This window comes from Pelecanus crispus, chromosome 1 (assembly GCF_030463565.1).
Source record: "Pelecanus crispus isolate bPelCri1 chromosome 1, bPelCri1.pri, whole genome shotgun sequence".
NCBI lineage: Eukaryota > Metazoa > Chordata > Aves > Pelecaniformes > Pelecanidae > Pelecanus > Pelecanus crispus.
The window spans coordinates 188,049,361-188,077,188 of NC_134643.1; the positions used below are offsets into that span (position 1 = coordinate 188,049,361).

General features: G+C 37.6%; 1 protein-coding gene across 3 annotated transcripts in view; it reads right to left on the reverse strand.

The window, feature by feature from the left end:
* TDRD3 (tudor domain containing 3) overlaps positions 1-27,828 on the reverse strand; it is a 118,624-nt gene that overhangs the window by 24,152 nt on the left and 66,644 nt on the right. For all 3 annotated transcript variants that reach the window (XM_075727944.1, XM_075727937.1, XM_075727929.1), the window contains 6 exons: positions 27,175-27,324; positions 26,331-26,471; positions 22,325-22,481; positions 21,850-21,975; positions 3,538-4,376; positions 1,453-1,578 (listed from right to left, as the gene is read on the reverse strand). In XM_075727944.1, the coding sequence (XP_075584059.1) occupies positions 1,453-1,578; positions 3,538-4,376; positions 21,850-21,975; positions 22,325-22,481; positions 26,331-26,471; positions 27,175-27,324 (1,539 nt within the window). The remainder of the gene's footprint in view (positions 1-1,452; positions 1,579-3,537; positions 4,377-21,849; positions 21,976-22,324; positions 22,482-26,330; positions 26,472-27,174; positions 27,325-27,828) is intronic.

Consider the following 27,828-nt stretch of genomic DNA (forward strand, 5'->3'; position numbering starts at 1 on the left):
CAATGAGTAGATCAGGATGCAGCATGATGTCAGAACCATGCTACTTCAGCAGCACAATCCCCTCTCCATACCTTGTCCCACCATGTTGTGTCAGCTTTAACAAACTAACTCTGAAATAAAACAAGTGAAACTGAGGGGGGAAAAGCTGTCCATCTCATTCGACTCATCCTGTGGCTACATGACTGACAATCCAACATGGGAGGAGAGGGAACAGGAGGAACATGTGGTCAGAGGTAGGCAGAACAGACAGGAAGAAGGATGGCTGCTTCAGGTTGGCACCTCACTACTAGATCAACGCAGTCTTAACACCAGGTCAAGTTCTCAGACAGTGGGAGCTAACTTACAGAGGGTTAAAATAAAATAAAGTCACTCCAAGATTGTAATCAGAAGTGTGAAGAAGAGGCTGATTATCAACCTGGAAAAAGGGCCAAAATAAGTACAATCATACAGTAAGAAACTAGCACCTTACAGCTCAGATATTGGGATAAAAAGAAGCGGGCAGGTGAGGAGGTAACTTTTCACAGAAACAGCAATGCATCAGCTGGGAAGAGCTTCAGATTCTTTTTAAGTACAAAAAGGCCATCTCAGAGGCTGTAAGGGCATCTGAGAGTCACAGCAAGAACACAAGTTAAAAGACCACTGGCAGGAAACAGTAGTTGACTGTTCAGCCTCTGCAGCAGCAGTAATATGGCTATATGACCCAGAGGTAAGAAATGAAAATAAGTCAACTAATTATTAAGGAATCAATATACAAATATGAATACTTCTTGTGCAACTTTTTGTAGTAAGAGTACACAGCGAAGAACTGTGCAATCCTGATATGTTTTTTAAAAAAAAATCAAAATGTACCTCTATTTCCATGACATTCACAAATAAAGCCTTTTGAAATTTCCAACTTCCATAAGGCTAATACATTCTACACTTCATAAACCAGATTGAGGCATACACCTCCACCACACTATTTGGCAAAGAAATCACTGAAACAAGAATAAAATCATGATACAAAATAAAGTGATATAGATGTCTATTTTTAGCCATACATACACACGTAGTAAAAACCTTCAGAAAATATATTTTAAAAGACTGTTTCCTAACCTTTACAGAACAACATACAACGTACATGAAATAAACCAGAAAACTTTGTTTAATAGAGTAAACAACAAGTTCTAGAGAGAAATATGCATAAAACCGTTTGGCTGACAGGTCAATTATTCATTTTCAAACAATACAACTGAAATTTATTATACAGAAAGAATACCACATGATAATACACTTTTATGAAGTTTCATATAGACAACTAAAAGTTGAGATTTTGTTCATGTATTCGCTTAACTATTTCTCTACACATGCAATTAGCACTGTTTGCATGAGCAGGCATTAATTTCCAAAGGGTTACATATTTTGTACAGACTATGTAGTTTGTATTTTTTAATACAATTTGTTATCACATACCCATGTGTCTGTATGAACAGGCCTGATGTTGCTGAGAAGCACCTCTTCGTAATTTCCATAATCACAGAATTTAACAACTGCAGTTGTCCCAGAAGAATGGAGAGCTTCAATTTCTGCCCGGTAGAACTTGAAAGAGAAATTTTCAAAGGTCATAAAATACTACCTGAAATACCACAAATAGCTTAACAACTACATTTTCATATATATGTGTGTGTATAAATATATAGTCTTAATCAGTATTATATTTTGAATAAGATCTGTACCAGACATTAAAACATATGTATTAAACTTCCACATGGTAGACTGCAAGGACACGGTAGAATGTATTTGGAATACTCACTGAGAAAATATGCAGCTTATGAAATTAGACTGAACATTTAAAAGACTTATTTTCATTTCTCTGAAAGCAGAACAAATTCATCACTAATACAAATGGTGTTGTATACAGAGAAGTGTTACTGTAAGACTTTTTCTTAAAATACATGGATCAGTAAGTGTCTATCAGCCATATACACTGTACATACTAATATATACCTATTTTAGCACATAATATAAAAATGTGATAAAACTGCCCCTTCAAAAATCCTTTTTCTAAACACAAAACTTCTTTTGACATTTATGCAAACACAGATCAGCTTTCCTGAAGATATTCAATCACTTTTATCTTACTGAACACAAAAAAAATCACTGCCTCCTAACATTGTTAAGCTTAGTACTCTATTTTATCATCACATTTCAAAATTGTCCTAGATGCGAGCAGCAGCATTTATTATAGCTACCAAAAAACCAATAACCCTCAAAAAAAACCCCTTCTAATGTGATGAATACTTTTCAGGTAACGGTCTAGGATTACCTCATATCTACTTATTTTGCAAGTTTCATACCTTCCAGAACTTCAAAAACTCATCTCACAGTAATGCAAATATGCTTCTCAAAATAGGAAAGAATTCCGTAATATGCCATTATATTTCACAATAATCCATTCACCCAAGCTACATATTCCTATTTCAGAGAGTCAACTCACTATATGTTGCCACTACCAAAAATGTTGCATGCCTTATCATCTGTTTTAGTCATACAAACAAAAGAGAGAAAAATAAAGTCATGCTGCTGAGCTAACGCTATCTACTTCCTGTAAAAAAGACAAACACAGGAAAAAACTTAATAACATAGAATAAACAAACAAAAAAGACAGAAAATGGTAGGAATAAAACCTACTCAAAGAACAATAATATTTGAGGTAGTTCTCAGGTTACCAGAAAGGGTCAAAACCTGAAGAAACTACTCAAGAAGAGTGACAGAGAACTCCTGAACAGATAATAACAAATCAAAGAAAACAGCCTAAACTTTTTTAGCAAAGGAGGAGAAGATGAAAGGAAACTATCTTGCTGCAAGAAAAACCTTATTAATAGGAAAAACATCTGAAGAGGAAGTATTTAAACCTTTAAAAATCAGTAAAACAAAACTATCAGGCAGCATAACTCATTTGTTCCACAAATTCTTCAGCTAATAGTCTACTAGTGATGATAAAAAATGAGCCTTTTGCTGTTTCTTTTCAGCGATGATTGAATTAAGAGGGAGTTTTTTCAAACAGCCCCATACCTGCAGACTCTGATCTTCCCTTGCATTAGTAAAGGTTGCATGCTGACTTATTCTGGAAAAAGGCATTACACATCTATCATTACAGACCACTCTAGATAGCACACCATCCTGTTTCTTGTTCCTTGGAGAAGAATATGGGCACCTAGATCCATATTCATCCCTTCAAATTTTCAGCACTGAAGTCAAATGCTTCAGTTAGGAGCTTAGTCATCCTGAACTCCACCTAAATGAGAGAAACAATCACCTTCAAGATGACTTAATTTAAGCTCTTAGTGTCACGCAATGAATACAAGTGACTTCTCATAAATTCAAAAAACAAAAACAACAAAAAAAAAACCCAAAACAAGAAGCTAACCAGGAAGCACACTACACACCTATGAACAAAGCCCTGTGTCTCTGTGCGATCGTGCTAAATCTCCCACATGTACGTAAGAAAACATTAAAGGTACAGTTTGAGGTACTTCTCATTTGGCAAAGGCATACCTTGTTGTCTTCCCAATAAAGAGCAAAACATTCATCCCCTGGTCTCCAACTTTTTCCATACTCCATGTGAATCGATGGTTCTAATATTTTCTCTGGTTTGATGGGCCCAGATCTCCTTTTGGGAGCAGTGTTGTAATACAACATTTTATCGTCAAAAGATGGGATTGTAGTGGGTCCTGATGATTTGATAGGTCCTACTCGTCTTCCTTTCTGATGATGCTCAGTATCTCCATTTGGTACAGCATTAAAATTATCAGTTCTACCAGGATTTTGGTAATTGTTATTAACACCAAAATGTTGCTCACTTTTTACCATAAAGGCTTCACTACTTATTGTTCGTGCCTTCCTATCACAAAAGTTTTCAGAATTGTGTATTTGGTTTTCCCTTTTCCCACGTTTCTGGTTATTGTTGTCTGTAGTATCTTGAGCAGCAGAGTTCTCCTTGAATTCTGTGAAAGACACCCCTTTTCCTACTCTGTTTTGCATATTGTTATCCCTTTTTTTGAAAGTAATATCACTCTGGTGAGTGGCTATGGGATAACACAAATCCTTTGGCCTATCATTTCTAGGATAATGTCTGTCACTTTTATTTTTTTCATCTGTCCAATGTTCTAAAGAGCTGTGTCTTTCAGGACCTCTGTTTCTTGGTAACCCACCACTTTCCAAAGCCTGCCTTGAATTTTGAATATCCCTTTGAAAACGAGGGGGTTTCTCATTCCTTGGTTGTCTCATGTCATTGCGAGAAATGTGTCTTGAATGATTCTCTTTGATGCCATTCTGTTCTGTGTTCATAACTTTGTGTTGTACTTGATGTGGTGGCTGAAATTGCAATTTTGGTTCTACAAAGAAAAAAATTATTTCAATTATTAACATATTTCACACAAACATGTTTCAGAAAGTGTTTCAGATCCTAACTGATAAACCAACAGTATTATTTAGAAAAGTATGCAGTATTTATCTTTATGATACAGAAATGGAATGGTCCACAGAAAATTTAGCAGACATTTGAACTGTAATTCTTAGTTCCCGGAAAACATACACTACTCTGGGCTATACTTAGAACCAAACCACCTACCAGTATGAGAAAAACTGGGCTTAAATTTCCAGGAGGTTACTCATTTCTCCCTATGGACATCAATAACTCACTTGAATAACAGCCATTTAAGACAGAAAAATAGAATTTCAACATGGAGAAAGGAAGAGGAAGGAAAATGAGGAGAAAAAAGGAATACTTTTAATCTGAATTGAAACTTTTTTTAAAAATAACTTGTTAACAGCTATTCAGCATAAAAGACAAAAGCAAGAAATACAAGTCATAAAACGAACACAGTTGACAAACCATGGATAACAGGAATAGTAACAAAGCCCAGAACTCCAGAGACCCTGATCAGCGAGCCATAACAGGAACTACTCAAGCATTACCTTCAATGGATTCAACCAGAACTCTAACTGGTGAGAAGCAAAACAAGATTATCATGGACCTCATGAGAAAGAGAAAACTTGCTATGGGATGCTAGGGAAGAGGGGAATTGCGGGCATCTGTGAAACTTTTTATGGAATTAGATTTTTTTTTTAGGCAAACATAGAATTTTTAATGGGATGCTTAGGTGAAGAGCCAAAGGAGGAGAAAGATCAATATGAATCCAGGAGGAATACACATGAGAAAATAAAGAAGGAATGAGATTAAACAGGACAGTTGCAAGTAAGCAGGCTCCTGGTCAATACACTTGCTGGGTCAACTCCTGCATGTGATCACTGTAGCCTGTCTCATCGCCTCATTAAATTCCGTTTCTAAAAATCCTCTGTGTGATTAAATTCTCTATTGTGTGTGTCAGGTGACATGTTTTTAAACCTGCTGGTGAACTTGAGACAGGATAAGCTGGTAAGTGGGACAAGAAAGACCTTGCAGCTGAATAATGGAGAGACCATTGGGTCTGAAGGACATCTTCCAGAGACACCACAGGTCTGGGCTCAGATACTGGACAGACCTACGTAAGTACGCTCATGTAACCCTCCTGCAAACTTCAGGCTGTACGAGCCAGCAAGTTGGACAAGAAGTGTCTGAGGTGGGTGCCAGAGGTCAAGGGTCTAGGTGACAGGAGAGACCCATGTGAGCATGTGCATGTAAGTGGCTGGGTATGAGATCTGCTAGCAGACTTTGAACCTGACTGAAAAGGACAGCACAAACCCATTAGAGTGATTGACCTTTATGTGAGCAATTTTGTGTCACGTGGGTGCCGGCAAAAAGTGTCATTCTCTTGCCTGTGTCCTTCCATGGCAGTTGGCCATGGGTGCATGAGTCCAGTGTGCGTGCACGGGCCTCGTGGGACTATGCACTCACGCTCTCTGTCACCTGGCCCTGAGTACACTCCTATGGGGAGGAAAAACTAAGAACTTCAGTTTACATTCAGCTTACTACAAACACGAATGCTGATACCTGATAGCAAATATATCAATTTTCATAGTTACTTGCTACACAGTAAAAGTTAAAGTTAAAATGTACAATTTGGCTTTAAAAAAAAACAAAAAAAACCCCAAACAACAACTTCAAGCATCACAATAACAGCTCACAGAATTTATCAATTTATTTGACTAAATTAGCTAATAAGAATCTAACTTTGGTTTTGCATACACTTGATTTACCCTAACTTTTAGAAGTCAAAAAGGTTTGACTAAAATGCCTTAGTGTTTTTTTTAAGTGACATAAGCATACATGAGGCTTAGCATGATCATAATCTTGATAAAAATACATCTTACGGCAAAATTTATGGACTTTGAAACCAATAATGTTTTTAATGCATGCATATGTAAATATATATTACTCAGAAAGAACCAAGGGTTTCATAAATATCCATTTTCTTTGTAAAAATTAAAAGGTCACTTTTTAAATTTTGTAACATTTAAAATTTTTTTTTTTAGATTAAATCCTTAGATGAAAGTTTAAAAAGTACCTCTTTATCTCTCCTTCACAAATGGAACATGAAAAGACTGTTTTTCTTTGGTTTGTATCTGTAACCTTTCTCTAAGTATCTTCATTACACTTTCCCACTTTTGTATAATGCACACCAATCTTCTAGATTTCCTAGCGTCTAGAAAGGTTTAACTTCCTAATTAATTAGCAGTCTTCCTTCATGACATTCTTAATGTGTATGTCTTCTCCTCTCATAGTAAAAATCCTTGGGCTTCTACTCTTCCTATTCCCAACCTAAACTCTCATATCTATTCCTAATGTTAACTACACATGAAATGACTAAACTGTTTGATGACCTCTGAGTGTTTACTGCCTTGTATACATCATTAAAGATAGATATGTATAAAATTCTAAAATATTTCATTATAAATCATCTTATTTAGTATTTTGTAACATGAAATTCATTAAAGGAAGTAATTTGCACAGGGGAAAGTTATTCCAACAGTAAAAGTAGAAATGGGCTAAAGACTAGATTGGGCATGTTAATATTTTGCTAGTTGGCAGGATTTTAGGATTGACTTTGAATTTAGTTTCCTCTCAAGGGTTGTCCTTTGACCTTTTTCTAAATGAAGAAACATTTTCTGAGCTGACATGGGTAGTCACCTCAAACAGCGTCTAGTACATACAAGTACTCTGTACAACTGCAAGATTTATCCCCGAAGCATGCAGAGCAGTTATAACACTTTAATTAAAGCCTTGAGGAAAAACTGAAACATATATAATTGGAAAAAGTTTACCAAAATTTCTATTCCATTTCATTGCATGTAATAAGTAATTACTTGTAATAAGTAATTTTAACTACTGTCTAGGCACCTTAATGCAAATAGCTAGTTTTACTAGACAACAAAAAAATACGGATATAACAGATCTGAGCAACCTGCTTCTGTCACACAGCTGCAAATATCTTCTCTTTCTACCTTTCTTCCACCTGCTTTGACCTTTGACCTTTCTTTGACCTGCTTTCCAATAAAAGCTACAAGCATTCTCATGTGAGACAGTATTTTCTGACTTTAGGAAGGCAATATTAATCTTCAAAATCCAGAAAGAAATAATTCAGAACTTAAATGCTATTCACCTACTTAACAAGAATTACCTGTAAAATAGGACTTTAAGAAGTTTCATTTACAGTTATAATTCACTGTTCCACAAAGAAGCATGGAGATTTAAAACAGAGTAACTGCTAAGAAAAAATAGCAACACATTAAAACATTGGCATGAATAGCTCCACCCAGAACTAAGTAGTTAGGAAGAATTCCTATTGTCTCCTTTTTTCAAGCAACAGAAATTTTAGCAGTATGTTAATAGAAAAGGCCATCCGTTGCAAATCTATTTAACTACAACAAATTTCTAACGTATCAGTTGCAAAAACAGGACTACTGGATGATTATTTCTACACAACATAAATGTGATCATGATACAAAAGCAACAAGCTGACTTTAAAGTGTGTTGGACTTTTCAGTTACAGCTTGTTTTTAAATAGCATGGGAAAATGATAATAATAGTAAATGTTAAGACAGCATGGAAAGAGACAACAGAACTTCAAAACAGTGAACATAAGCATCTTTTTTCTAGGTCTATTTGCTGTGACATGCAAAAGCTGCTCACAAAACACCTGACATTTTTCTACTCTAACCTTAAGAGATGTAAAATCCCGTAAACTGATATCATCTATGAAGATGCAGTTATTGTGCTAAAAGCTTCCCAGGGGACTACATCATACACAACAGCCTTGAATGAGCAGGACATGTCAACGAATTGTTTAACGTTCAAGCACAACCCATTCACAAATGGAAACCGCCAAACAACAGTAAACCTGACTTTGTCAACAGGAGTCAATGAAAAAAGCCTAGAGATAAGAATATTACAGGTTCTTCATGAATTTATGCTGTCTGGCCTGATCACCAAAAAAAAAAAAAGAAGGGAATCTAAAGCTTCTTTAACAGAAAAAGTGATGAGGGATGTTATTCACAGATTGTCTATTGCAGCTACTGTTCCTTGCTTCTACTTCTTCCTGCTCCTCCTCCAACAAACCATTAGCTAATGTTCCCAGAAAAGTAATAGATCCTATAGGGCAGTAACAAACAAATATTAATTTGGCATTTAACAAGAAGATTTGGTATGCTATTTTGTCAAACAGCAAGATGCATCAGCCCAGTCATCACCACTGTAACCAGATGTTTGGGAACCTCGTCTGGAAAAAGATTCATTTCAAAATTAATGACAGGCTAATTAAAAGGCTTTTATCATCTGCTGGGTAGTCGTAAGACGACAACTAGCATTTCTCAGTTTGTAACCATCACTCAGTTATTTTACTCATTTTAGATTTTGTATGTGATGACCCAAGAAGACTGTATAGAACCAATCACATTCCCTTGCTTACAAGAAAGCAGCAGGACCTGCTGCAGTTGGACATCCCAGCCAACGCAATCTAAAAAGTACTGCTCCATGCACAATGGAATTTAAGTAGCACCATTTCCTGCAGCTCTCTCCCATGCATTTTATCATGCTTAATAATGCGGTTAAACTCAAAGACAGCAGCCCTTCCCACATTGGTGGCAATGATTTGGGTTTCTTCTTCCAACTTGAATTATATTTTTAAGCAACTTTATGAAAGCATGGCTTTGAGACAACTAGCCCCATGGCATGTTCTATCTCATACTGGCCAAAAGATTAAAAAATTAGAAGGAAATTAATAATACATTTGCAGACACTTCATGTCATGGAGTGAAATTCCAGCTACTCAAGAGTTTTGTCAAGTTACAATATCATTCTTTCTAAAATGTAGTAAGACTGAGGAACTGGAACCTGAGTTCATGTTTGTGTTGAAACAAAATAAATACAAGCTGAGGAGGATGATGATATTAATAAAGAAGTGGAAAAAAAAAACACCAAAGCATTCTGCCACTGCATTCACTACAAACTTGAATTTACAGGATTAAAGGACTAAAACAAAAATTGGTAACTTTTTTGTTACTCTCCAATAGAATGAAATTTACTATATTTTTTCCTCATATATTTGAAGAGGTTACTGACAAAATACAGAAGTCTCCTAACACGTCACCAACACTAACATAATACTACAACAAAAATAAGTTTGATTTTCTTGAAATTCACAATTAACAGACTGAAATTTAATTTTTAGAAGCTGCATAATAAACATGACTATTTCATAATTCAGATCCCTTACTGTCAATAGGGCACCGTGTGTTTTGAAAACACAGCTACTAAATGGTAAACTCCAAATATTACTAATTCCCTTTAACTCCAAACAGTCAGACTCTTTTTTCCTCCCAAGTTTCCTCACCCCCAGATATTCAAATAAATTGTGTGACCAAGAAATGAAACAAATAATTTGAATTGTATTCTATTGCATTACCAACTTATTTCAAACCTTGAACTTATTTTGGGGATATATAAATCATAATGGACTAAAACAAGAAAAAGACTGTGGAAATTAGACAAGATGTATTAGCCCCAAATTGTCCAAGTAATGTGTTACCATATAAAAAAAAAAAAAAAACCAAAAAAAACCCCCACATATCACACATCCTGGTTTACCTCAAGCATAAACAGTTAAGTAGGAAAAGGACAGAAATTCAAATCTGAAAGCACAGAAATGCCCTGTTCCTTTGGAGATCTCTGGGGTTGGGTCCCTAAGAATTTGGGTGTGTGTCCTTCTACTTGCAATAAATACTTACTCTCCACTAAGTCCTATTTGTTCTGAGGCACATTTGGGTGAAGAATTAATATGAATCAGTAAGAAAACCTCTGCCAAAGGCAACTGTTTGCAAACCCTCCTACACGGTCAGTACTTCTTTTGTTACTTATCTCCTGTAGACAACACTGGCAGCAGAGAGCATAAGGGTAAGTGCAGCTAAATTAGGTGGGATGCTCAAGATGCAGAGTGAGCAGAGGCAAGAGTCCATGTGATACTGATGTTACACAGCATCATTCAAACCACTACAAGAGTATGGTCTGTACTTATGGGATGCACATTTGAAGAAGAAAACTGATAAAAGAGTTTGTTGGGAAAAAGAGAGAAAGCAGCCTGAAAAAATGTCTTTGAAGAGAGGCTAGAAAAGCTCAATCCACACAGCTAACACAGCTGATGGATAAAATACAGGTCCATTATGACTTATAAATAGCTACTAGGAAAGTAAATTTTGGTATCTCTCTATATGGCAAGAAACGGATAATATTATACAGCAGTTAGAAGCTGGGTATAGAAAATTCAGATTAGAAATAAAAAACTGGGATTTTTAAAATGCTGATCTTTAATTGCAGAAACAATTAACCTTAGAGCAGAATTAATTCACCATCTTTAAATCAAAACTGCATGTCTAAATTTGTATTTCAGTCAAAGCCTAACTATTGGAGCAAGAAACAGAGACTATAGCCTAAGATTTTCTCCCTTCTCCTTGAAGTGGCTCTCTTAACAGACTACACAGACATGCTACCTCTCACTTGCTTTTTCTGTGATCCCATTAGTGCTGTAGTTGGTTGCACAGGAGGTTCATTTTAACAGGAAGAGCACAAAATGTCCACCCCAAGCATAGCCTCTCTCTTGGGAGAACTGAAAAGGCAATTCTGCACAATCTGAAACAGAAAAGGTTTTGGCCTTCTATGTCCTGGGTCAATGCTCTAACCAAAATCATTGTTGTGCTTCTCACCACATACCCCATTTAATAACAAATAAATAATTATTTAAAGTTGATTCAATCTTTGCTTGAGTCTTTCAAAGACATAGAGGTCTGCCAAAAGCTTTTGTGCCTTTGGATCCTGAGTAGATGGAAGCACCAGCCTGTTCTCAGTCCCTAAGAACTGAAGACAGAGTAAATACCTGAAACATGCCTGGTTCTCAGCATTTTGTCCATTATTCCTTAATTCTACAGTCACAGCTCTTGGCACTCTTTTGTTCTCCCTGATAATACTTGTGTTTATGTATTTAAGCTAGCAAAGATGGATGAATTGTTCCTCATAACAAAAGAAAAGAAGATTAATAAAAAAAATCTTTTGTGTTCAGTAGCAGAAATAATCCAAGTGCAAGCAAAGGCTAATTGACAGCAATTTTGCCTACTATTTTTGTTATCTCTCACAGTCAGCAGGTTTCTCTCTCCAAACAAAACTCAAACTACTTAATTTCAACACAGAAATATTTTCATAGGTGTCACCAACCATTCACAGTTAAAACCAAATAAATCTGCAGTATAAAACTATGGGTTTGTTTGTTTTAATTCTTTGCATTTCATTTAAATAAAGTGTGTTTACTATATGCTATGTTTTACAATTAAAGAACTAGCAGATCATGGAGTTATGGCAACTGTAATTACTTAAAACAATTCTTCATTAACTCTGAAAAAAGGAGACAACACGTAAAAAAACCTCCGAAGACACCACTTACAGGGCAAAAGACTAACACCTTACTATATTCTAACTAATATGTACTTCTTTAAAAACCAACCAAACTTTTTCTTTGGCTAAAAAGCTTAATGTGCTGTCTTATCTCTAAAAAGGAATAGAAGTACCTACTAAGCAAAATACAAACTTATTTCAATTCATAAATATTTTTCTACATTGTCTAAATCCAACTGTGAAAAGGTACCAAATCAAAGATAACAAATTAAACAACTGTCCTGCAGTTGCTGTTCACAAACGGAACCATTTAGCCTGGTTACTGCAAATCCAGAAGTGAATTTAGAAATTCTCAACAGTACTGAGGTTTCAGGTGCAATTAGAAATGCTAGATAAGAAAAGCAAGGAGGGATGCACAGAGAAAAGCACATCAATCCTCTGTGTGCTTGGAAAGAAACAATTCTTCCTTTCAGACACTTTCTCCCCAGATCACATCAGCAATTTTTGAAGAAAATGTGGTATGGCACAGAGTTAAAAAGTATTTACCTCAGTTCAGCAAAAGTGCTTTTTGTTTTTGCTTCCACATAGACTCTCAGTCATTTAGAAGAAATTACAATCTGCCTGAAGGGTATAGAAGGCTAATGCTTGCGATAATGATAAATATGGCCATTCCAGGTAATCATATGCTACTGATCATACACATTAGTGTAATAGTAGGGGTGTGCTCATTTATTCAAAACCACTATCCCTATACAAAGGCCATCGCTCTGAATATCTAAAACACAAACTGGGATTTTAGAGGCCATATGGGACAGCAAGGGGCTAGAAATACTGCAGAACAACCCTCTTTTATATTGAATGGAGGCTGTACTATGCTACATATAAATGCAGAAAAACCTACCTGCCTGGGCTCTCCTTAGTACAGTTACTATGCAGAAAAATCAATGAAGAAACCTTGTTCTTGGCTATATAACATATTTGACTTGTTTCTAGCTGTTTCCCTGACGTGTCTTTCATTTCTGACCACTACTTTTTTAATACTAAGGGACAACTATATGTCTCTATTGCTAGTAACTGACAGGATCAACTGAAATGAAAAAGGTGCGAGTAATATATATCCTGTTTTCTGCAAACACTTGGATGCAGACTTGATGACAAAAGGAGTTCACAGTGGTAAGTATAATCATTGCTGATCCATCACCAGTCTGCAAACATTGTTAACACATCATCTCAGTTTGCACAGAACTTAAGACAACTAATCATTAAGAAATTAGATGAGATAATTTTCAACTGGAGAGGCATAAAAATGGCAGAAAATAACACTTTCAATAAACAATTTTTAAGATGTGCTTAAATTCATCTGACTGCAAACTTAGCAAAGAAAAAAAAAAAAAAAACTTTGAAGAGACAAAAAGCCTCCAGTTCAGCATATGCCTACTTATTTCTTCAAAGAACTATCTGAAATAGACTCTGCAAGATAAAAGTAAACCTGTCATAGAAACAGAGGCACAATTCTACAGGCTAGACACATTCAGTACAGAAGATAAAAACTAACAAAATGCAACTGAGCAACGAATGTAAAGCCCACTGACTTCCAAATAACAGAAAGTACAAGAACATGTATTAGTACTTCTTCAGAAGGAAGAGAGGCAGAAATAGTAAAAAAAATGTTGTCAAAAAATAATCAGAACACTTTCTGAACTCTTCAAAAATGCTAACAAGTTGATCTTTTGGCTTTTGTTTGTTTTGTCTTTCTCCCCCGCCCCCGAAAAGCCCAGGTGTCTATGAGGTTGTTTCGGAAATGAGTCCCCTTGTCTGACTCAATTCTTTCTGGGGTGCCATGTCACCATAAGACTTGCTTTTCAAGGCCCAGGATTAGGATTCCGGGTGGTGGCATGGGGCACAGGATATGTTTCCAGCCATCCAGTGGTTGCTTCCACCATCGTAAGCACATGGTACTTGCCTTGGCAGGTTTGTATGAGCGTGATATAACCAATCTACCAGGCCACCCCATATTTATATTTCAGCCATCATCCTCCGTAACACAGAGGCTTTAACCGCTTGGCTGGCTTGATTGTAGTGCATGTTTCACATTCATGAATAACCTGTACAATACTGTCCATAGTTAAGTCCACCCCTCGGTCACGAGCCCATCTATATGTTGCATCCCTTCCTTGATGGCCTGAGGCATCATGGGCCCACCGAGCTATAAATAATTCACCCTTATGTTGCCAGTCTAGATCCACCTCAGCCACCTCAATCTTAGCAGCCTGATCCACCTGCTGGTTGTTTTGACGTTCTTCAGTGGCCTGTGGGTATGTGGGTACTTCAGACTCCTGGGTACGCCAGCATCTATGTGATGGAGTTTTACAACCAGGTTCTCTACCTGTGGCAATATCTTGCCACAATGCGGCAGCCCAGATGGGTTTGCCTCTGCGCTGCCAGTTGCTCTGCTTCCATTGCTGCAGCCACCCCCACAGGGCATTTGCCACCATCCATGAGTCAGTATAGAGATAAAGGACTGGCCACTTTTCTCTTTCAGCAATATCTAAAGCCAGCTGGATGGCTTTCACCTCTGCAAACTGACTCGACTCCCCTTCTCCTTCAGCAGGTTCTGCGACTTGTCGTATAGGACTCCATACAGCAGCTTTCCACCTCCGATGCTTTCCCATGAGATGACAGGACCCATCAGTGAACAGGGCATATCACTTCCCATTTTCTGGCAGTTTATTATACAGTGGGACCTCTTCAGCACATGTCACCTCCTCCTCTGGCGATAGTCCAAAATCTTTGCCCTCTGGCCAGTCCATGATCACTTCCAAGATTCCTGGGCGACTGGGGTTTCCTATTCGAGCCCGCTGTGTGATCAGTGTAACCCACTTACTCCACGTAGCATCAGTTGCATGATGTGTAGAGGGGCAACACCGGCAGTCGGGGTGCCAGCAGGAGCTGTGCTTCAGTACCAACCACTTCTGAAGCAGCTCGAACCCCTTCACATGCTGCCGATATATCTCCATTGGAGCATAGCAGGCCTCAGATCCTCTGTATCCCTGACTCCAAAACCCTAAGGGTCTGCTTCGAGTCTCCCCTGGTGCTTTCTGCCAGAGGCTCCAGGTAGGGCCATTCTCCCCAGCTGTGGTGTAGAGCACATTTTTTACATCCTGCCCTGCCCGGACTGGCCCAAGGGCTACTGCATGAACGATCTCCTTTTTAATTTGTTCAAAGGCTTGTTGTTGCTCAGGGCCCCATTTGAAATCATTCTTCTTCTGGGTTACTTGACAGAGAGGGCTGACAATCAGACTGTTATTTGGAATATGCATTCTCCAAAAACCCACAACATCTAAGAAAGCTAATGTTTCCTTTTTGCTAGTTGGTGGGGACATAGCTGTTGTTTTATTGATCACATCCATTGGGATCTGACGTCCATCTTGCGTCCATCTTGCCATTTTATTCCTAAAAATTGGATCTCCTGTGCAGGTCCCTTGACCTTACCTCATTTTATGGCAAAACCGGCCTTCAGAAGGATTTGGACTATTTTCTTCCCTTTCTCAAAAACAACTTCTGCTGTATTGCCCCACACAATGATGTCATTGATGTACTGTTCCAGAGCTTCACCCTGTGTCAGTGCAGTCTGGATCAGTCCATGGCAAATGGTAGGGCTGTGTTTCCACCCCTAGGGCAGTTGATTGCAGGTGTACTGGATGTCCCTCCCAAGTGAAAGCAAACTGTGGCCTGCACTCTGCTGCCAAAGAGATTGAGAAAAACACATTAGCCATATCAGTTGTGGCATACCAATTGGCTGCCTTTGACTCCAGTTTGTATTGAAGTTCTAGCATGTCCAGCATGGCAGCACTCAGCAGTGGCGTGACTTCATTCAGACTGTTAGTCTCCACTCTCCATTACACTTTTGCATTGGCCATATGGGACTGTTAAATGGTGAACAAGTCTTGCTGATCACTCCTTGGCTCTCCAGTTGATCATTCAGCTTATGGATGGAAATCAGGGAGTCTCGGCTGATGCAATATTGCCACTGGTGCACCATTGTGGTAGCAATTCACAGCTGTTGTTCTTCGACCCTCAGCAACCCCACAATAGAAGGGTCCTTTGAGAGACCAGGCAAGGTGGACAACTGTTTAAGTTCCTCTGTCTCCAAGGCAGCTATACCAAAAGCCCACTGGTACCCATTTGGGTCCTTGAAATACTCTCTCCTGAGGTAGTCTATGCCAAAGATGGACAGAGCCTCTGGGCCCGTCACAACGGGGTGCTTTCGCCACTCATTCCCAGCTCTGGGGAACACCGCTTGTGACCAGTCACCAACTGGATTTAACTCCATTCACCACAACTCTCTGGGCTCGGCCATCCAGCCAGTTTTTTACCCAGCGAAGAGTACACCTGCCTAAGCCATGAGCCAGCAGCTTCCTTAGGAGAATGCTGTATCCCCTATATCCTCCCTCTTGAGCACAGGAATGCTTACTTCTAATGGCCGAGATACTTGTTTGTACAGGTGGGGAACAGGACATAGCCTCTTTGAACTGTTGGAGTTCCTGGGACCGTTTCTCTGCTAGCACGTCTGGTAGTTTCTCCACAGCTGAGATGCAGGCCCATAGGGAGGAAGAGAGACTTTCTTTGTATTGCCAGAGTTGAGCAGCTGATTCATCCACTGTTTGTCCCCCTCTGTCCTTCCATGTCATTACTGCCAATGAGTTGGCATACAATGACAGTGTGCTCTGTACAAATTTCTGCCAAATGGGTCGTGCGCACCTGACTTCATCTGGACCTTTGGATAACTGCTTGTTGTCCAGGTCATCATAAATCACATCCAGCACGGCTAACTCCCTCGTGGTCCACTTGCCTGGGTGACATATAACATCCTCCTTGAAGGGACACCTTTCCTTCATGCCTGACAGGAGCTGCCTCCAGAGGCTAAAGGTTTGCGCCCCTCTTCCAATCACTTTGTCAATACCCCCTTTCCCTGGAAAGGGATCCCAGCTTCTTGGCTTCCTTACCCTCTAATTCCAGGCTACTGGCCTTGTTATCCCAGCATCGGAGCAGCAAGGTGACAATGTGCTTGCCTGGACGACGACTGAAATCCGTTCGCATATCTTGCGGCTCACTCAGGGACAGAGATCGGGTGGTTACCATCTGATTTATGAGTTCTTCCTCTCCCCCCAACAAAGAGGAGGAACCCTCCCACCGAGATCTACCGCAGGGGGAAGTGCAGAATTCTTCCTCTTCCTCCTCCTGTTCTTATGATGGCCCTCTTAGGAAAAGCTTCTTCATCCCCTACTAAACGAGCTGACTTTCACTTCCAAGATTTCTCCGTGTGTATGGGGGCAACTGATACCAGCACAGGTTGGTTCTCTGGTTCAGCCACAGTGCCTGTCATGATGGTTGGAGTAGCCGCAGTATTCTGAAATAGTTGTTTAACCCTAAGCAAGAGCTGACACACATTCAGGAGACATAAGTCCTGAACAACATTCAGGAGACACAACAATAGGACCATGCTGGCTTGAACATCCCAAGGATATTCAAAATTCTCAAGAGCTATTTTAATTAGTGTGGAGGAGAAGAGATGATGGAGGAAGGTGTCCCCCCCATAGGTTGGCTCTAAGTAAGAAGTGTAATTATTAATAATTTCCGATAGATGGCTCCCAAAGTACAGAGGTGATGGCAATGCTGAGTACAAATACAAGATTCATCTCATGACCAATAATTTTATCATACCATAAGCCAGTGTTACACAGTCAGCAAAGCGATAACCTTAATCCATCTCCCAGAGGTGATAAACAACAGATAAATATTAATAAACAGTATATATGGCAAGTAAGGTGTTACATAACACAACTCTGAGAACAAATACAACAACTCTGAAAGCAAATAAATCAACATTGTGACCGACAACTACTAAACCAATATAATAAATGCTTATAAAAAATTTGTTTTAACAACAGATCTGAGCAGAGTGTGTTATCTCAACCCCTTGTGCCCCATATTGGGTACCAAAGAGGACTGTTGTGGTTTAACCCCAGCTGGCAACTAAGTACCACAAAGCCACTTGTTTACCCCTCTCTGCCCCCCGGTGGGATAGAGAATTGGGGGGGAAGAAAAAGTAAAACCCGTGGGTTGAAATAAAGGCAGTTTAGTAGGACAGCAGAGGAAGAGAAAATAATGATAATAATAATGATGATAAAAGAATATACAAAGCAAGTGATGCATGATGCAGTTGCTCACCACTTGCTGACCGATGCCCAGCCACATATACTCAGCATGATGTCATGTAGTATGGAATATCCCTTTGGCCAGTGTGGGTCAGCTGTCTTGGCTGTGCCCCCTCCCAGCTTCTTGTGCACCTCAAGCCTTCTCTGTCAGTAGAGCATGGGAAGCTGAAAAGTCCTTGACTGGTGTAAGCGCTACTTAGCAACAACTAAAACATCAGCATGTTATCAACATTTTTCTCATACTAAGTCCAAAACACAGCACTATGCCAGCTACCAGGAAGAAAGTTAACTCTATCCCAGGCAAAACCAGGACAGCATGACTCAGGAATACATCAGATTACATATTGATCTTTCAGAGAATGCTAAAAAATCCCAACATAGTGTTAAAACACAAAAAACCCAAAACCTTGAGTGTCATGTTAGGAAATATGCCAGACATTTTGGCAGCTGAAGGAGTACAAAGACCTTACAAAGTTTTCACAGAATTATGTTTTTCTTCTTATAACATTTATGGAATCTTTTTATTTTTATTTAAGAGGCAAAAAATACACAAAATCAAAGCATATTTACTTTAAAACACAATGTTGAAGATTATAAACAGAAGTATATATACTAATATAACTTCTTTTTTTGCTCACATAACACTATGCTTTATTACACTACAGTATGTTGGCTACATACATGTACTCAACCCAAAGGATCATAAAACTCCCCCTAAGAAAACACTATCAATCAGCAATATCATTTTAAAAGAAGCAATTTACTCATTTTACAATTCTTGGTAAATTACTATTACTTACTTTCTATAAAATTACTGACAATAAGAGAGGCATACATCCCACTGGGATTATTTCTATTATTTTTCTTTTAAATGTCTTTCAGTCACACATAAAAGCTTTCTCTAATCTCTCAATATAAGCACAAAACTTATCCAAAGACAAATCAATGTTTGTAATGTGAGAGAAAAACACTACAACAGTTTTCATTTCTTTTCACTGTAGAAGTCTAACTCATCTTTGGTAAACAAAATGAGTTGGCAAAAGATATATCTCAAGCATCATTCCCTACACATGCTTTTGAAAATGTGATTATATTCATTACCTAAACAGTTTACAAAATCGTACCAGCTAATGCAGAATGCTTGTGTATTTGAAAGGTATTTGCTTTAAGTATTTTAAATTTATGAAAAAAACAGTGAAACATAGAATCATAGAATGCTTTGGGTTGGAAGGCACCTTTAGAGGTCATCTAGCCCAACCCCCCTGCAGTGAACAGGGACAGCTTTAACCAGATCAGGTTGCTCAAAGCACCATCCAACCTGACCTTGAATGTTGCCAGGGATGGAGCATCTACCACCTCTCTGGGCAACATGTTCCAGTGCTTCACCACCCTTCATTATAAAAAATTTCTTCCTTATATCCAGTCTAAATCTACCCTCCTTTAGTTTAAAACCATTACTCCTTGAAGACTTATGCTAGAAATGTCCTATCTACAACTAGCTTCCTTTCATAAAGGAAGCCATAAATCTGTGGCTACTCACAATAAACTATAAAAAACATACATAAGAAAAGGAACTCTTTAACTTTCTTGTTCACTTTCTACAAACTGTTTTAGTAAGACTAGACCTAACTAAAATATAAAATGATATCTACCTATTTAAAATCACTTGTTTTGCAGGCCAAAAAAGGTACTTGTTGCAATGAAACTCAGCCTAGGTACAGCAACAATAAAGTATTTGCTATCAAAAGAACTATAAGCTATCACATTTATAAGCAAATGCCTTTCTGTTCATAGTTAAAACTTAGCATGTCATAAAAACGTTTAGTGAACTCTAAAATGGCTCACAGTGCATCTAATTCTACCAGCAGCAGCAAGACACCCAAGTTTGCTAGCAGGTTCACTAACTCCTGAGCCCATCTGCTGAGCCAAGTTTTCTATGACAAAACATGTACCCTTTTTCGCTGCTGCTGCTTCCTCTTTTCTGGATAAAGGCATCCTCTGTACAGTGCCAAAAACTGGATTTCTACACTGCTGTGTTTCTTTCCACCTGAATATGCTGACTTTTAATTGCTACAGGCTGCAAAAAAATATTCAAACACATTAACGCAAAATGCTACACTGCTTATGCAAGTAGCAACTGTAAATGCGCAGCTTCAAACGTCCGAACGATCTAACAATAACAACTCTCGAAAGAAAATATGCCATGCATTTAATGGAAAGCAGATAGTCCTAATAATTCTCACAGAAAACTGGGGTTTTGATGCACTGACAGAGTATACGTGGCTTCATATTTTCATTTCTAATTCAGTAATGACTCTCAAACACAACTAACCTTAAATTCATTGCTATAGCAAAAAAAGACAAATATTTACACATTTTTAATACATATAAGCTACAAAGAGAATTAATACATTCAACAAAAGATCTCTCACTTGACTAACTAGGGGTGTTCTACTTGTATTTCAGATGCAGGTGCCTGCTGACATTAAAGCCATTCACACCTTTCCCAAGAGGGCAACGTGTTCACTTTCATTTACTACAAGCTTATTTTCCACTTTTTCCATATTCCCTTTTTCTAAAAAAAAAAAAAAACCCAAATCCAGTGAAAATACACAAAACAAGAGTCCATTATTAACAGCTGACAAAGACTATTTTGGAACTTAAGTTAAAAAAATAATTACATATAAACACAGTCTCTCCTTAAATGCACTCATTCCTTAGAAAACTCCAAAACATCAAACAGTTCACATAAACTAGTATGACCTTTTTTTCACCCTTTGTGAAAAGTGTCATTTTATAGGGAGAAAAAAATTACAACTCCATCACAAAACCTTCATGTTAAATAATGGAAGCAGATATTTTCATTTCATGTTCACCACTCAAACACCTCCAAGGCCATACCCAAAAGAAAAATGATCTCCATTTATTACTCAGCTTACCAAGAGTTTTACTTTAATATTACAGCAGCCTCTAGAGACCTCAGGATGTATGGAGTTTCCTCTTTTTTTCTTTTAATGCATCTGTCAAAGTTTCCAAAGTACTGAACGATTTAGGCCTAAACAGACATCCTGATGCACAGACTACATTCTTGCAGGGCTTCTTAAGAAGCCAGCAAAGTAACTAAAAGGAAATTAAAGAAAAAGCCCTGATCTTTTGCATTAAATCTGACAGAATATTTGGCTTCCCTCTTTCTAAAATCCTACATTTCCTTCAGTCCTTACAGTTATTAAACAGGAAAACCTGGAGAGAACAGATGTTTAGTATTTTACAGCAGTGAAAAAGAATTTTCTTCCCCCTCCAGGTAGAGGGAGTACAAAAACAATTAAGCTTACCACAACTACTAAACTCTTAACTGGGCAGCACGTAAAACATGCTGTTTATAAGCTGAGGAAGGAGGACTGCGGTTATGGCTTTTTTCTTTACTTACTTCTGAACAACACTGAACAAAGTCGCAAGAGCCTTTATCAAATTAGATTAACAAACCGGGATTTATGTCACCTTATTTCAAAATTACTGACTTCTAGACATCTAAGCCTGAAACAAACACCCTAAGCTCTTCTATAATCAAGATGGAAGAACAAAGAACCACAATGTGATTTATTTGACCTTTCTTCAAAAGCAGATGAATAGCTCTCTAGCACTCCTTGGGTTTTTTTATGGCTACTGTGGAGGAAGTTCTAGGAACCACCTTTTAGATGACAAAGTTAGGAAAAAGAATTCCATCAACACTGTCCAATATTGGTTCCAGATACATTAATATCAATAACTTACCCTCTACTGTTAGAGTACCCATTTTGGATTCCAAGAAATCAAACAGTGTGCTTGGTGCAGACGGTCTGGCATTTCCTAGCTCTTCTTCATCTTCAGGTCTTATTCGGCCTCGGCCCTTCCCTTTACCTGTAAACATCAGAAGTTATTTGTGAGTGGGGAATAAATAAAAAAAGTGTACACACTTTATTTGATTTGTAAAACATTTATATTTTCTAGCTTTAAAAAATTCTATCACAGACAAAATAGATATAGATATTTTCCATTTAAGGATATTCAAATCTATGACTTCAGAAATTTTGACAACTCAATACACAGAGGCCTTTTCTAAGCATTTGCTTTCAGGTTTCCAATACATTCTAATTTGCAGGAAAAAAACCATGCATATATGCCCTTCTGTAACTACATTAGTAATCCACCATACACAAATTCCTTTGCTCGTAAACACTGTTTTAAGACATTTCTTTGCAAGTTTTACCTCTAGGTGGTGGTCCCTGAATAGGTTTCTGTTTACTGCTGTTCAGAAGAAAATTTAATGCTGCCTCTAGGCTGTTACTGTTATCCATAAGTGCCTGTCTTGCTGCTTCTTTGCTGAAACCCATCTCTGTTATGTGTTTTAGAGCCTTTTCATCAACCTGAAATAAAAGGTGCACAAGAACTAATCATAAGATACAACAGAGACTCTATAAAAACACCAGATTTGACTTTATTTTTTCATTAATAATTAATTGAAACACTATTTCATATTTCACTGATGATAAATATTTCAGTTTTATATAAAATCTTCACATCCAATCTCTCTTAGGTCCAAACAATCAGCTAGTAGAGGTTTGGGGTTTTTTAATATTATTATTATGATGATTTTTAATTCATCAGCTTTCAGTTCTAATATTATGCAGTTTCAAGCACAAATTCCCCTAGTCTACCTCTTCCTTCACTGTACACTGGAATAGTATGACAGACTAATATACTTTCTCCGAGATGAAAACTAAGAGGAGCCCCTCAAAGTAACATTGGTATGAAAACTAGCCATTTGTTCATGTTTGAACCCTTTCACAACTTTTACAGACAATACAAAACCTAGTTATACACTTCTTAAAACATGGAGAAAATACAGTTGCTAAAGGTTCTGTAGAAGAAAGCAAAGAAATACAAACAATTTACCTCTGCAGAAATACAGGCTTTCTTATTCTAAACTGTATAGAGCATGATGACAAAAAGGCAAAGCAGGAATCACAGAGCATTAATTACAGAAAACAACCTTATATCTCTGCTGTGCTTTAAAGCACTCAAGTAAGAACTGCCTCCTCCAGTGCGGACAGACCTACATGGACTAAACATCAAATGGGATGAGGCCCTCTGTCCTTCCTCGTCCCACACTCAACCAAAATGATGCCAGTTATCCATCTACTGCAACAGCTGTAACCAAATACATTCTTAACTGGAGTTGTAACATTTTGTCTACAGGTTCCAAAATAGCCATACTGTGATCCCCCCCCAAAAAAACAAACCCCCCAAAAAAAACAAAAACAAAACCCGACCAACCCAAAAAACCAACAACAAACCCACAACAAAAAAACCCGAATAAACCCCACAGAATCTAACCTCTAACATACACTACCCCTTTTTTCTCCCACTACTTAAAAGAGCATGAACTTTTATTGCTAGAATGATTTAAATTACAACTGTATGAGAGTTCTATGACAAATAACATTTAACCCTTCCTCTCCCCTGCTTTCCACAGTCTTATGATGTCATTTCGCCACTCCTCATTTCTCCTGGTGTTTTAATGCATTCACTTTTTGTCTTAATTCCAGCTACACACTGTGCTCTGGGACAACAGATATGAGCAGGTCTCCTTTAGGGGGCAGAGACACAATATCAGTGTTTGTGGTTGCTATCTCAATTCAGAGATACCTCAATACAGTAAACCATAAGACATAACAACTCAAATAGCTTTCATAACTATGCTTAGCTATGCAAAAATCATTGTAATGGGCAAGACATGACTTCGCAGGGCTTGGCTACAACTCCCACATGCTCAGCAATGTTAACTCTAATGCTTTCATGTAGCCTTCTTCAGTCCCAAACTCAACAATACTCTTGATTGAACTGCCCAAAGACTAAGGAATAGCAATTTAAAAGGTCTTTGAGGATGAATGGGGTAGAAACATGACACCTCAGTGTCTACCAGGAATCATCATCCCACTTGAGTTTGACTTCAGGTTGCATAAATAACGTCTTATTTTTAATGACAGAATATAACAGTTCTTCCCCTAAGCCATTCTCCTAGATTCTTCTGTGTGGCAACAAGGGTCCAACGGAGGGAAATACTTCCTCAGCAAATCTGCTTCACTCTTCTCCCCTTCGTAGGTAAATAGTTGGTTTGGATGAGAAGAGAACTTCTAGCCGTTACTGCTGCATCACCTCCTTTCAATGGCTGAAAATCTGTGCATGACAGCTATGTTCAAAGACCAGCAGGAAATAAAGACATATATACAGTGCCTGTACTCTCAGCTATAGATAAAGAAAATAATCTCAGATAGGTCACAATTTAAGACCCAAGGGAACAGCAGTTTCCCAGATACAAAGACTGTTCGAGAAAGGAGATAGTATCTTAAGTATCTCTGGATGTCAAAAACTCTCCCTTCCACTTCATTTACACAGCACAAATCCTGCTTCTCATATACAAAACTGGAAAGACAAAGAAAACGTATTCTGTAAGGACTATTAAAAGAGCAGGATGATTGACCTCTGCAATCTATTGTCTGTCTACAAATAAAGAGGAAAAACTGCTTCTTTCTTTCTTGTTTTGTAGGTAAAGACACAGTGCTTCAGGTTTCTCAGAAGGTAACACACCAGATAGATTAAAAACCTTTAGCCATTTCTAAGTATACACACAAGTCAACAATATACATGAAAGTCAACAAACCTACTTGATGTCACAATTCTAAAAAGACAAAACAAACTCATTATGCATTGCTTTAAGATCTAAAAATCATTACTTAAAAGCAAAGAAGGCTTTCAATGTAGGCTTAGTGGGTTCATATTTGCTTCTTCTAAACAGCACCTAGATATGCTAAATGACATAATACTAAGTTTCGATAAGTTGGAAGTACTGCCATTTTACAGCACAATGCAAGACGAATTTCTTGCAATTCAGAGAAAAAACAGAACACACAATGCTTTAAACAGTTACCCAAATTTTGTGGGTTTTTTTTTTGTTGGAGTTTTTGTCTGTTTGGGTTTTTTTTTAAAGTCTATTTAGGTCAAGACACAGTTGTCAAGAATGACAAGGTGTACCATTGGTGCTACATCAGGCAGAGGGATGACTAAAGGACCTCTTGAGGTCCTTCCAGCCTGTGTTTCTACAATTCTATATTGACATATCTGAGCACAGTGCTGAAGGCAGCACTGCTGGAGGCTCTCCTTGCTGCAAGATGACAACACATACTATACAAATAGAATTACAACAGGCAGTTACTGTTCCTAAATCTCTTTTCTTCTCACTGTTAAACCTTTGGTAAAAGTAAATAAGGTGGAAAATATTCAACAATAAATAAGTGATGTTTATAATGGATATTTTATTTCTGGTTTACGGAATTACTATGTTGTTGCGATGCCTCTTTCAGTCTGCTTTCATCACTCAAATCAGAATCATTAATTGTTATTGTGCACTTGGAAATTCCTCTCCCAAGTTGTTCTTGACAACAAGTACTTCCTCCATCATAAACTTTTAGATTGGTGAAGTAATCAAAACAGAACCTTCAATGACTGGTCATCTTATACCCACTGAATTCAATGCAGTGATCCCAAAGAACACTTCTCAGTAAGTATAAAGTTATGAAATACACTGGAAGGTGATGTTTTGGATTAAGGGGCACAGTTCAGATTCTCCAATCGTGACCCACCTTACTCAAAAGGAAACCTTACTTGTGACCACATAAGCATGACATTCCCATGTCACAACAAAAGCATTTCTACTTTGTTATTTTAAACAGCGGAGTACCACTTAGTTTTCTCAATGTCAAAGAAATAGTTTAAAACAGATTCTTAAAATAAATATTAATTCAGAAGAAAAGCTACATTAAAATATTATTAAATGTGCTGAAATTGAAGGATTAAAGTCTCCCTGCCTCAAATGAATTAATAAATATTAACATGCAAAGCTGTTAAGCTTATTTAAACAAGAAAATAAAACTAAACTGTAATGTCATATACTACAACTATTGTGAGGACTTGGTTTTAAATTTTACTGGGTAAGACAACTTTTTTCTTTTTTTTTTTTTTTTTTTTTTTTAAACAAAAATCACATTGAAACTCATGACTATCTCAGTAAGGTACAAAACCACCCTAAGTATTCTAAACACAAACTGAAAGGAAAGCCCTTATTCCTCAGGGTCTTTTGGTTTTATTTTTGTTACATTTGTTCTTTGTTTTTTAGTAGTACACTTTTAAGGTTCCACTTAAGTCTTCCACCTTACCAGTTCTCGGTAGACACCTTCATTCTTTCCCTCAGGTTTTGTTATCTTCTCTTTCTGGAAGAGTTCCCTGTTTCGATTCCCTCCAGCGCTCACACTGAGATTACTTCTGCTACTACCACCACCTCCTCCAAACGTCTTGGTCTTTAGATAAGGACAAAAATAACATTTCAGTAAACAGGACTTATGAAAATAAGCCTTAATATCTAAGCTAGTAGAAAAAGTGTAGTAAATTTGATGCAGGTGAATTTTTTATGATTATGCTTTGCACCAACAAATAAAGTACTGATTTACACACACAAAAAAGATGAATTTGTTAGGCAGGTGATTTTTTCCCCTATGCCCAAATGAGGCTGTAAAAAGGGTATATAATTCTATTTTTTACGACTTACTAAGCAAATTTGAAAAATAAACTAAAAAGAAAACCAAGAGAGGACGTAAAGACCTGACACGTTAGAACTAAACTTCCTAGCTCTTCTTTCAGACATAATGCAGGGAATCATGGCGTTTTGAGAATCGAAAAAAAGCAGATGAAAATTGATAACCTGTATTTACCACTTAAATTTCATTAGCTAAATTGTAAAAAACCACATTTTTTAATAGTGGTATCAAATCAAAATCATATCTACAATGAAACACTATGATACATTTATCAGCTTTATGAAAATAAGAACATACCCATCAAACCAAAAGGACTCTGTTTTTGATTCATCTTTTTCAAGATACATGAGTAGAGTTATAAGCAGCCAAACATCAGAAAGCATTTGTCATTTAAGAAGGAAATACTTAAAATAACAAGAAAAGGTAAATCACAGTAAGAAAAATGCTGCAACACATGCATTCTAACCTCCTTGCTCTTTGCTACTTCTGCGATAGCAGCTGTTCTCTGCTTTTCAAATTCATCATTGTCCACAACAGTTTTTACAGTATTTGTCATTTGCAGAGTCTTTCTGCGATCAAGATCTCTGCTATCCACTTGCACATGAGATGAACACTTCTGAAAATGCAAAAGAAAGTTTTAATTAACTCTTCTGCCTACTCTCATTTGGGGGAGGGGGGGTGGTGGTGTAGGGAGGAGTAGAATTCCATTAGAGTAGCACAACTTTATCTAAACAATATGATCACAAAAATCTACACCTAGGACATCTAGATGTCTGCTGAAAGCACACTCCTCTGGTTCACTAGAAAGTCCAAAAGAATGACTTTTAAATTTTAAGATTAGTTCATGATGTATCTAATGCGATTCTTGCAAATACCTTTGGTGTTTAAGAAGAGACTGTGTCAGTGTCTACAAGATATAACTGGAAGAATCAAAGACTACGCGTACTAAGTAAAATTTTAAGTTTGAAATTGAGACAAAAAACGTTCAATATAAATTGGCACAACAGCATGATGGGATCAATGCAATGTTTTTGAAACAGGCACATTTTTTAATTCCAAGTCATCATGATCTAAGGTGTTTTCATAGCCTTTATCTCACTGGAACCAGGTCCCCTACATG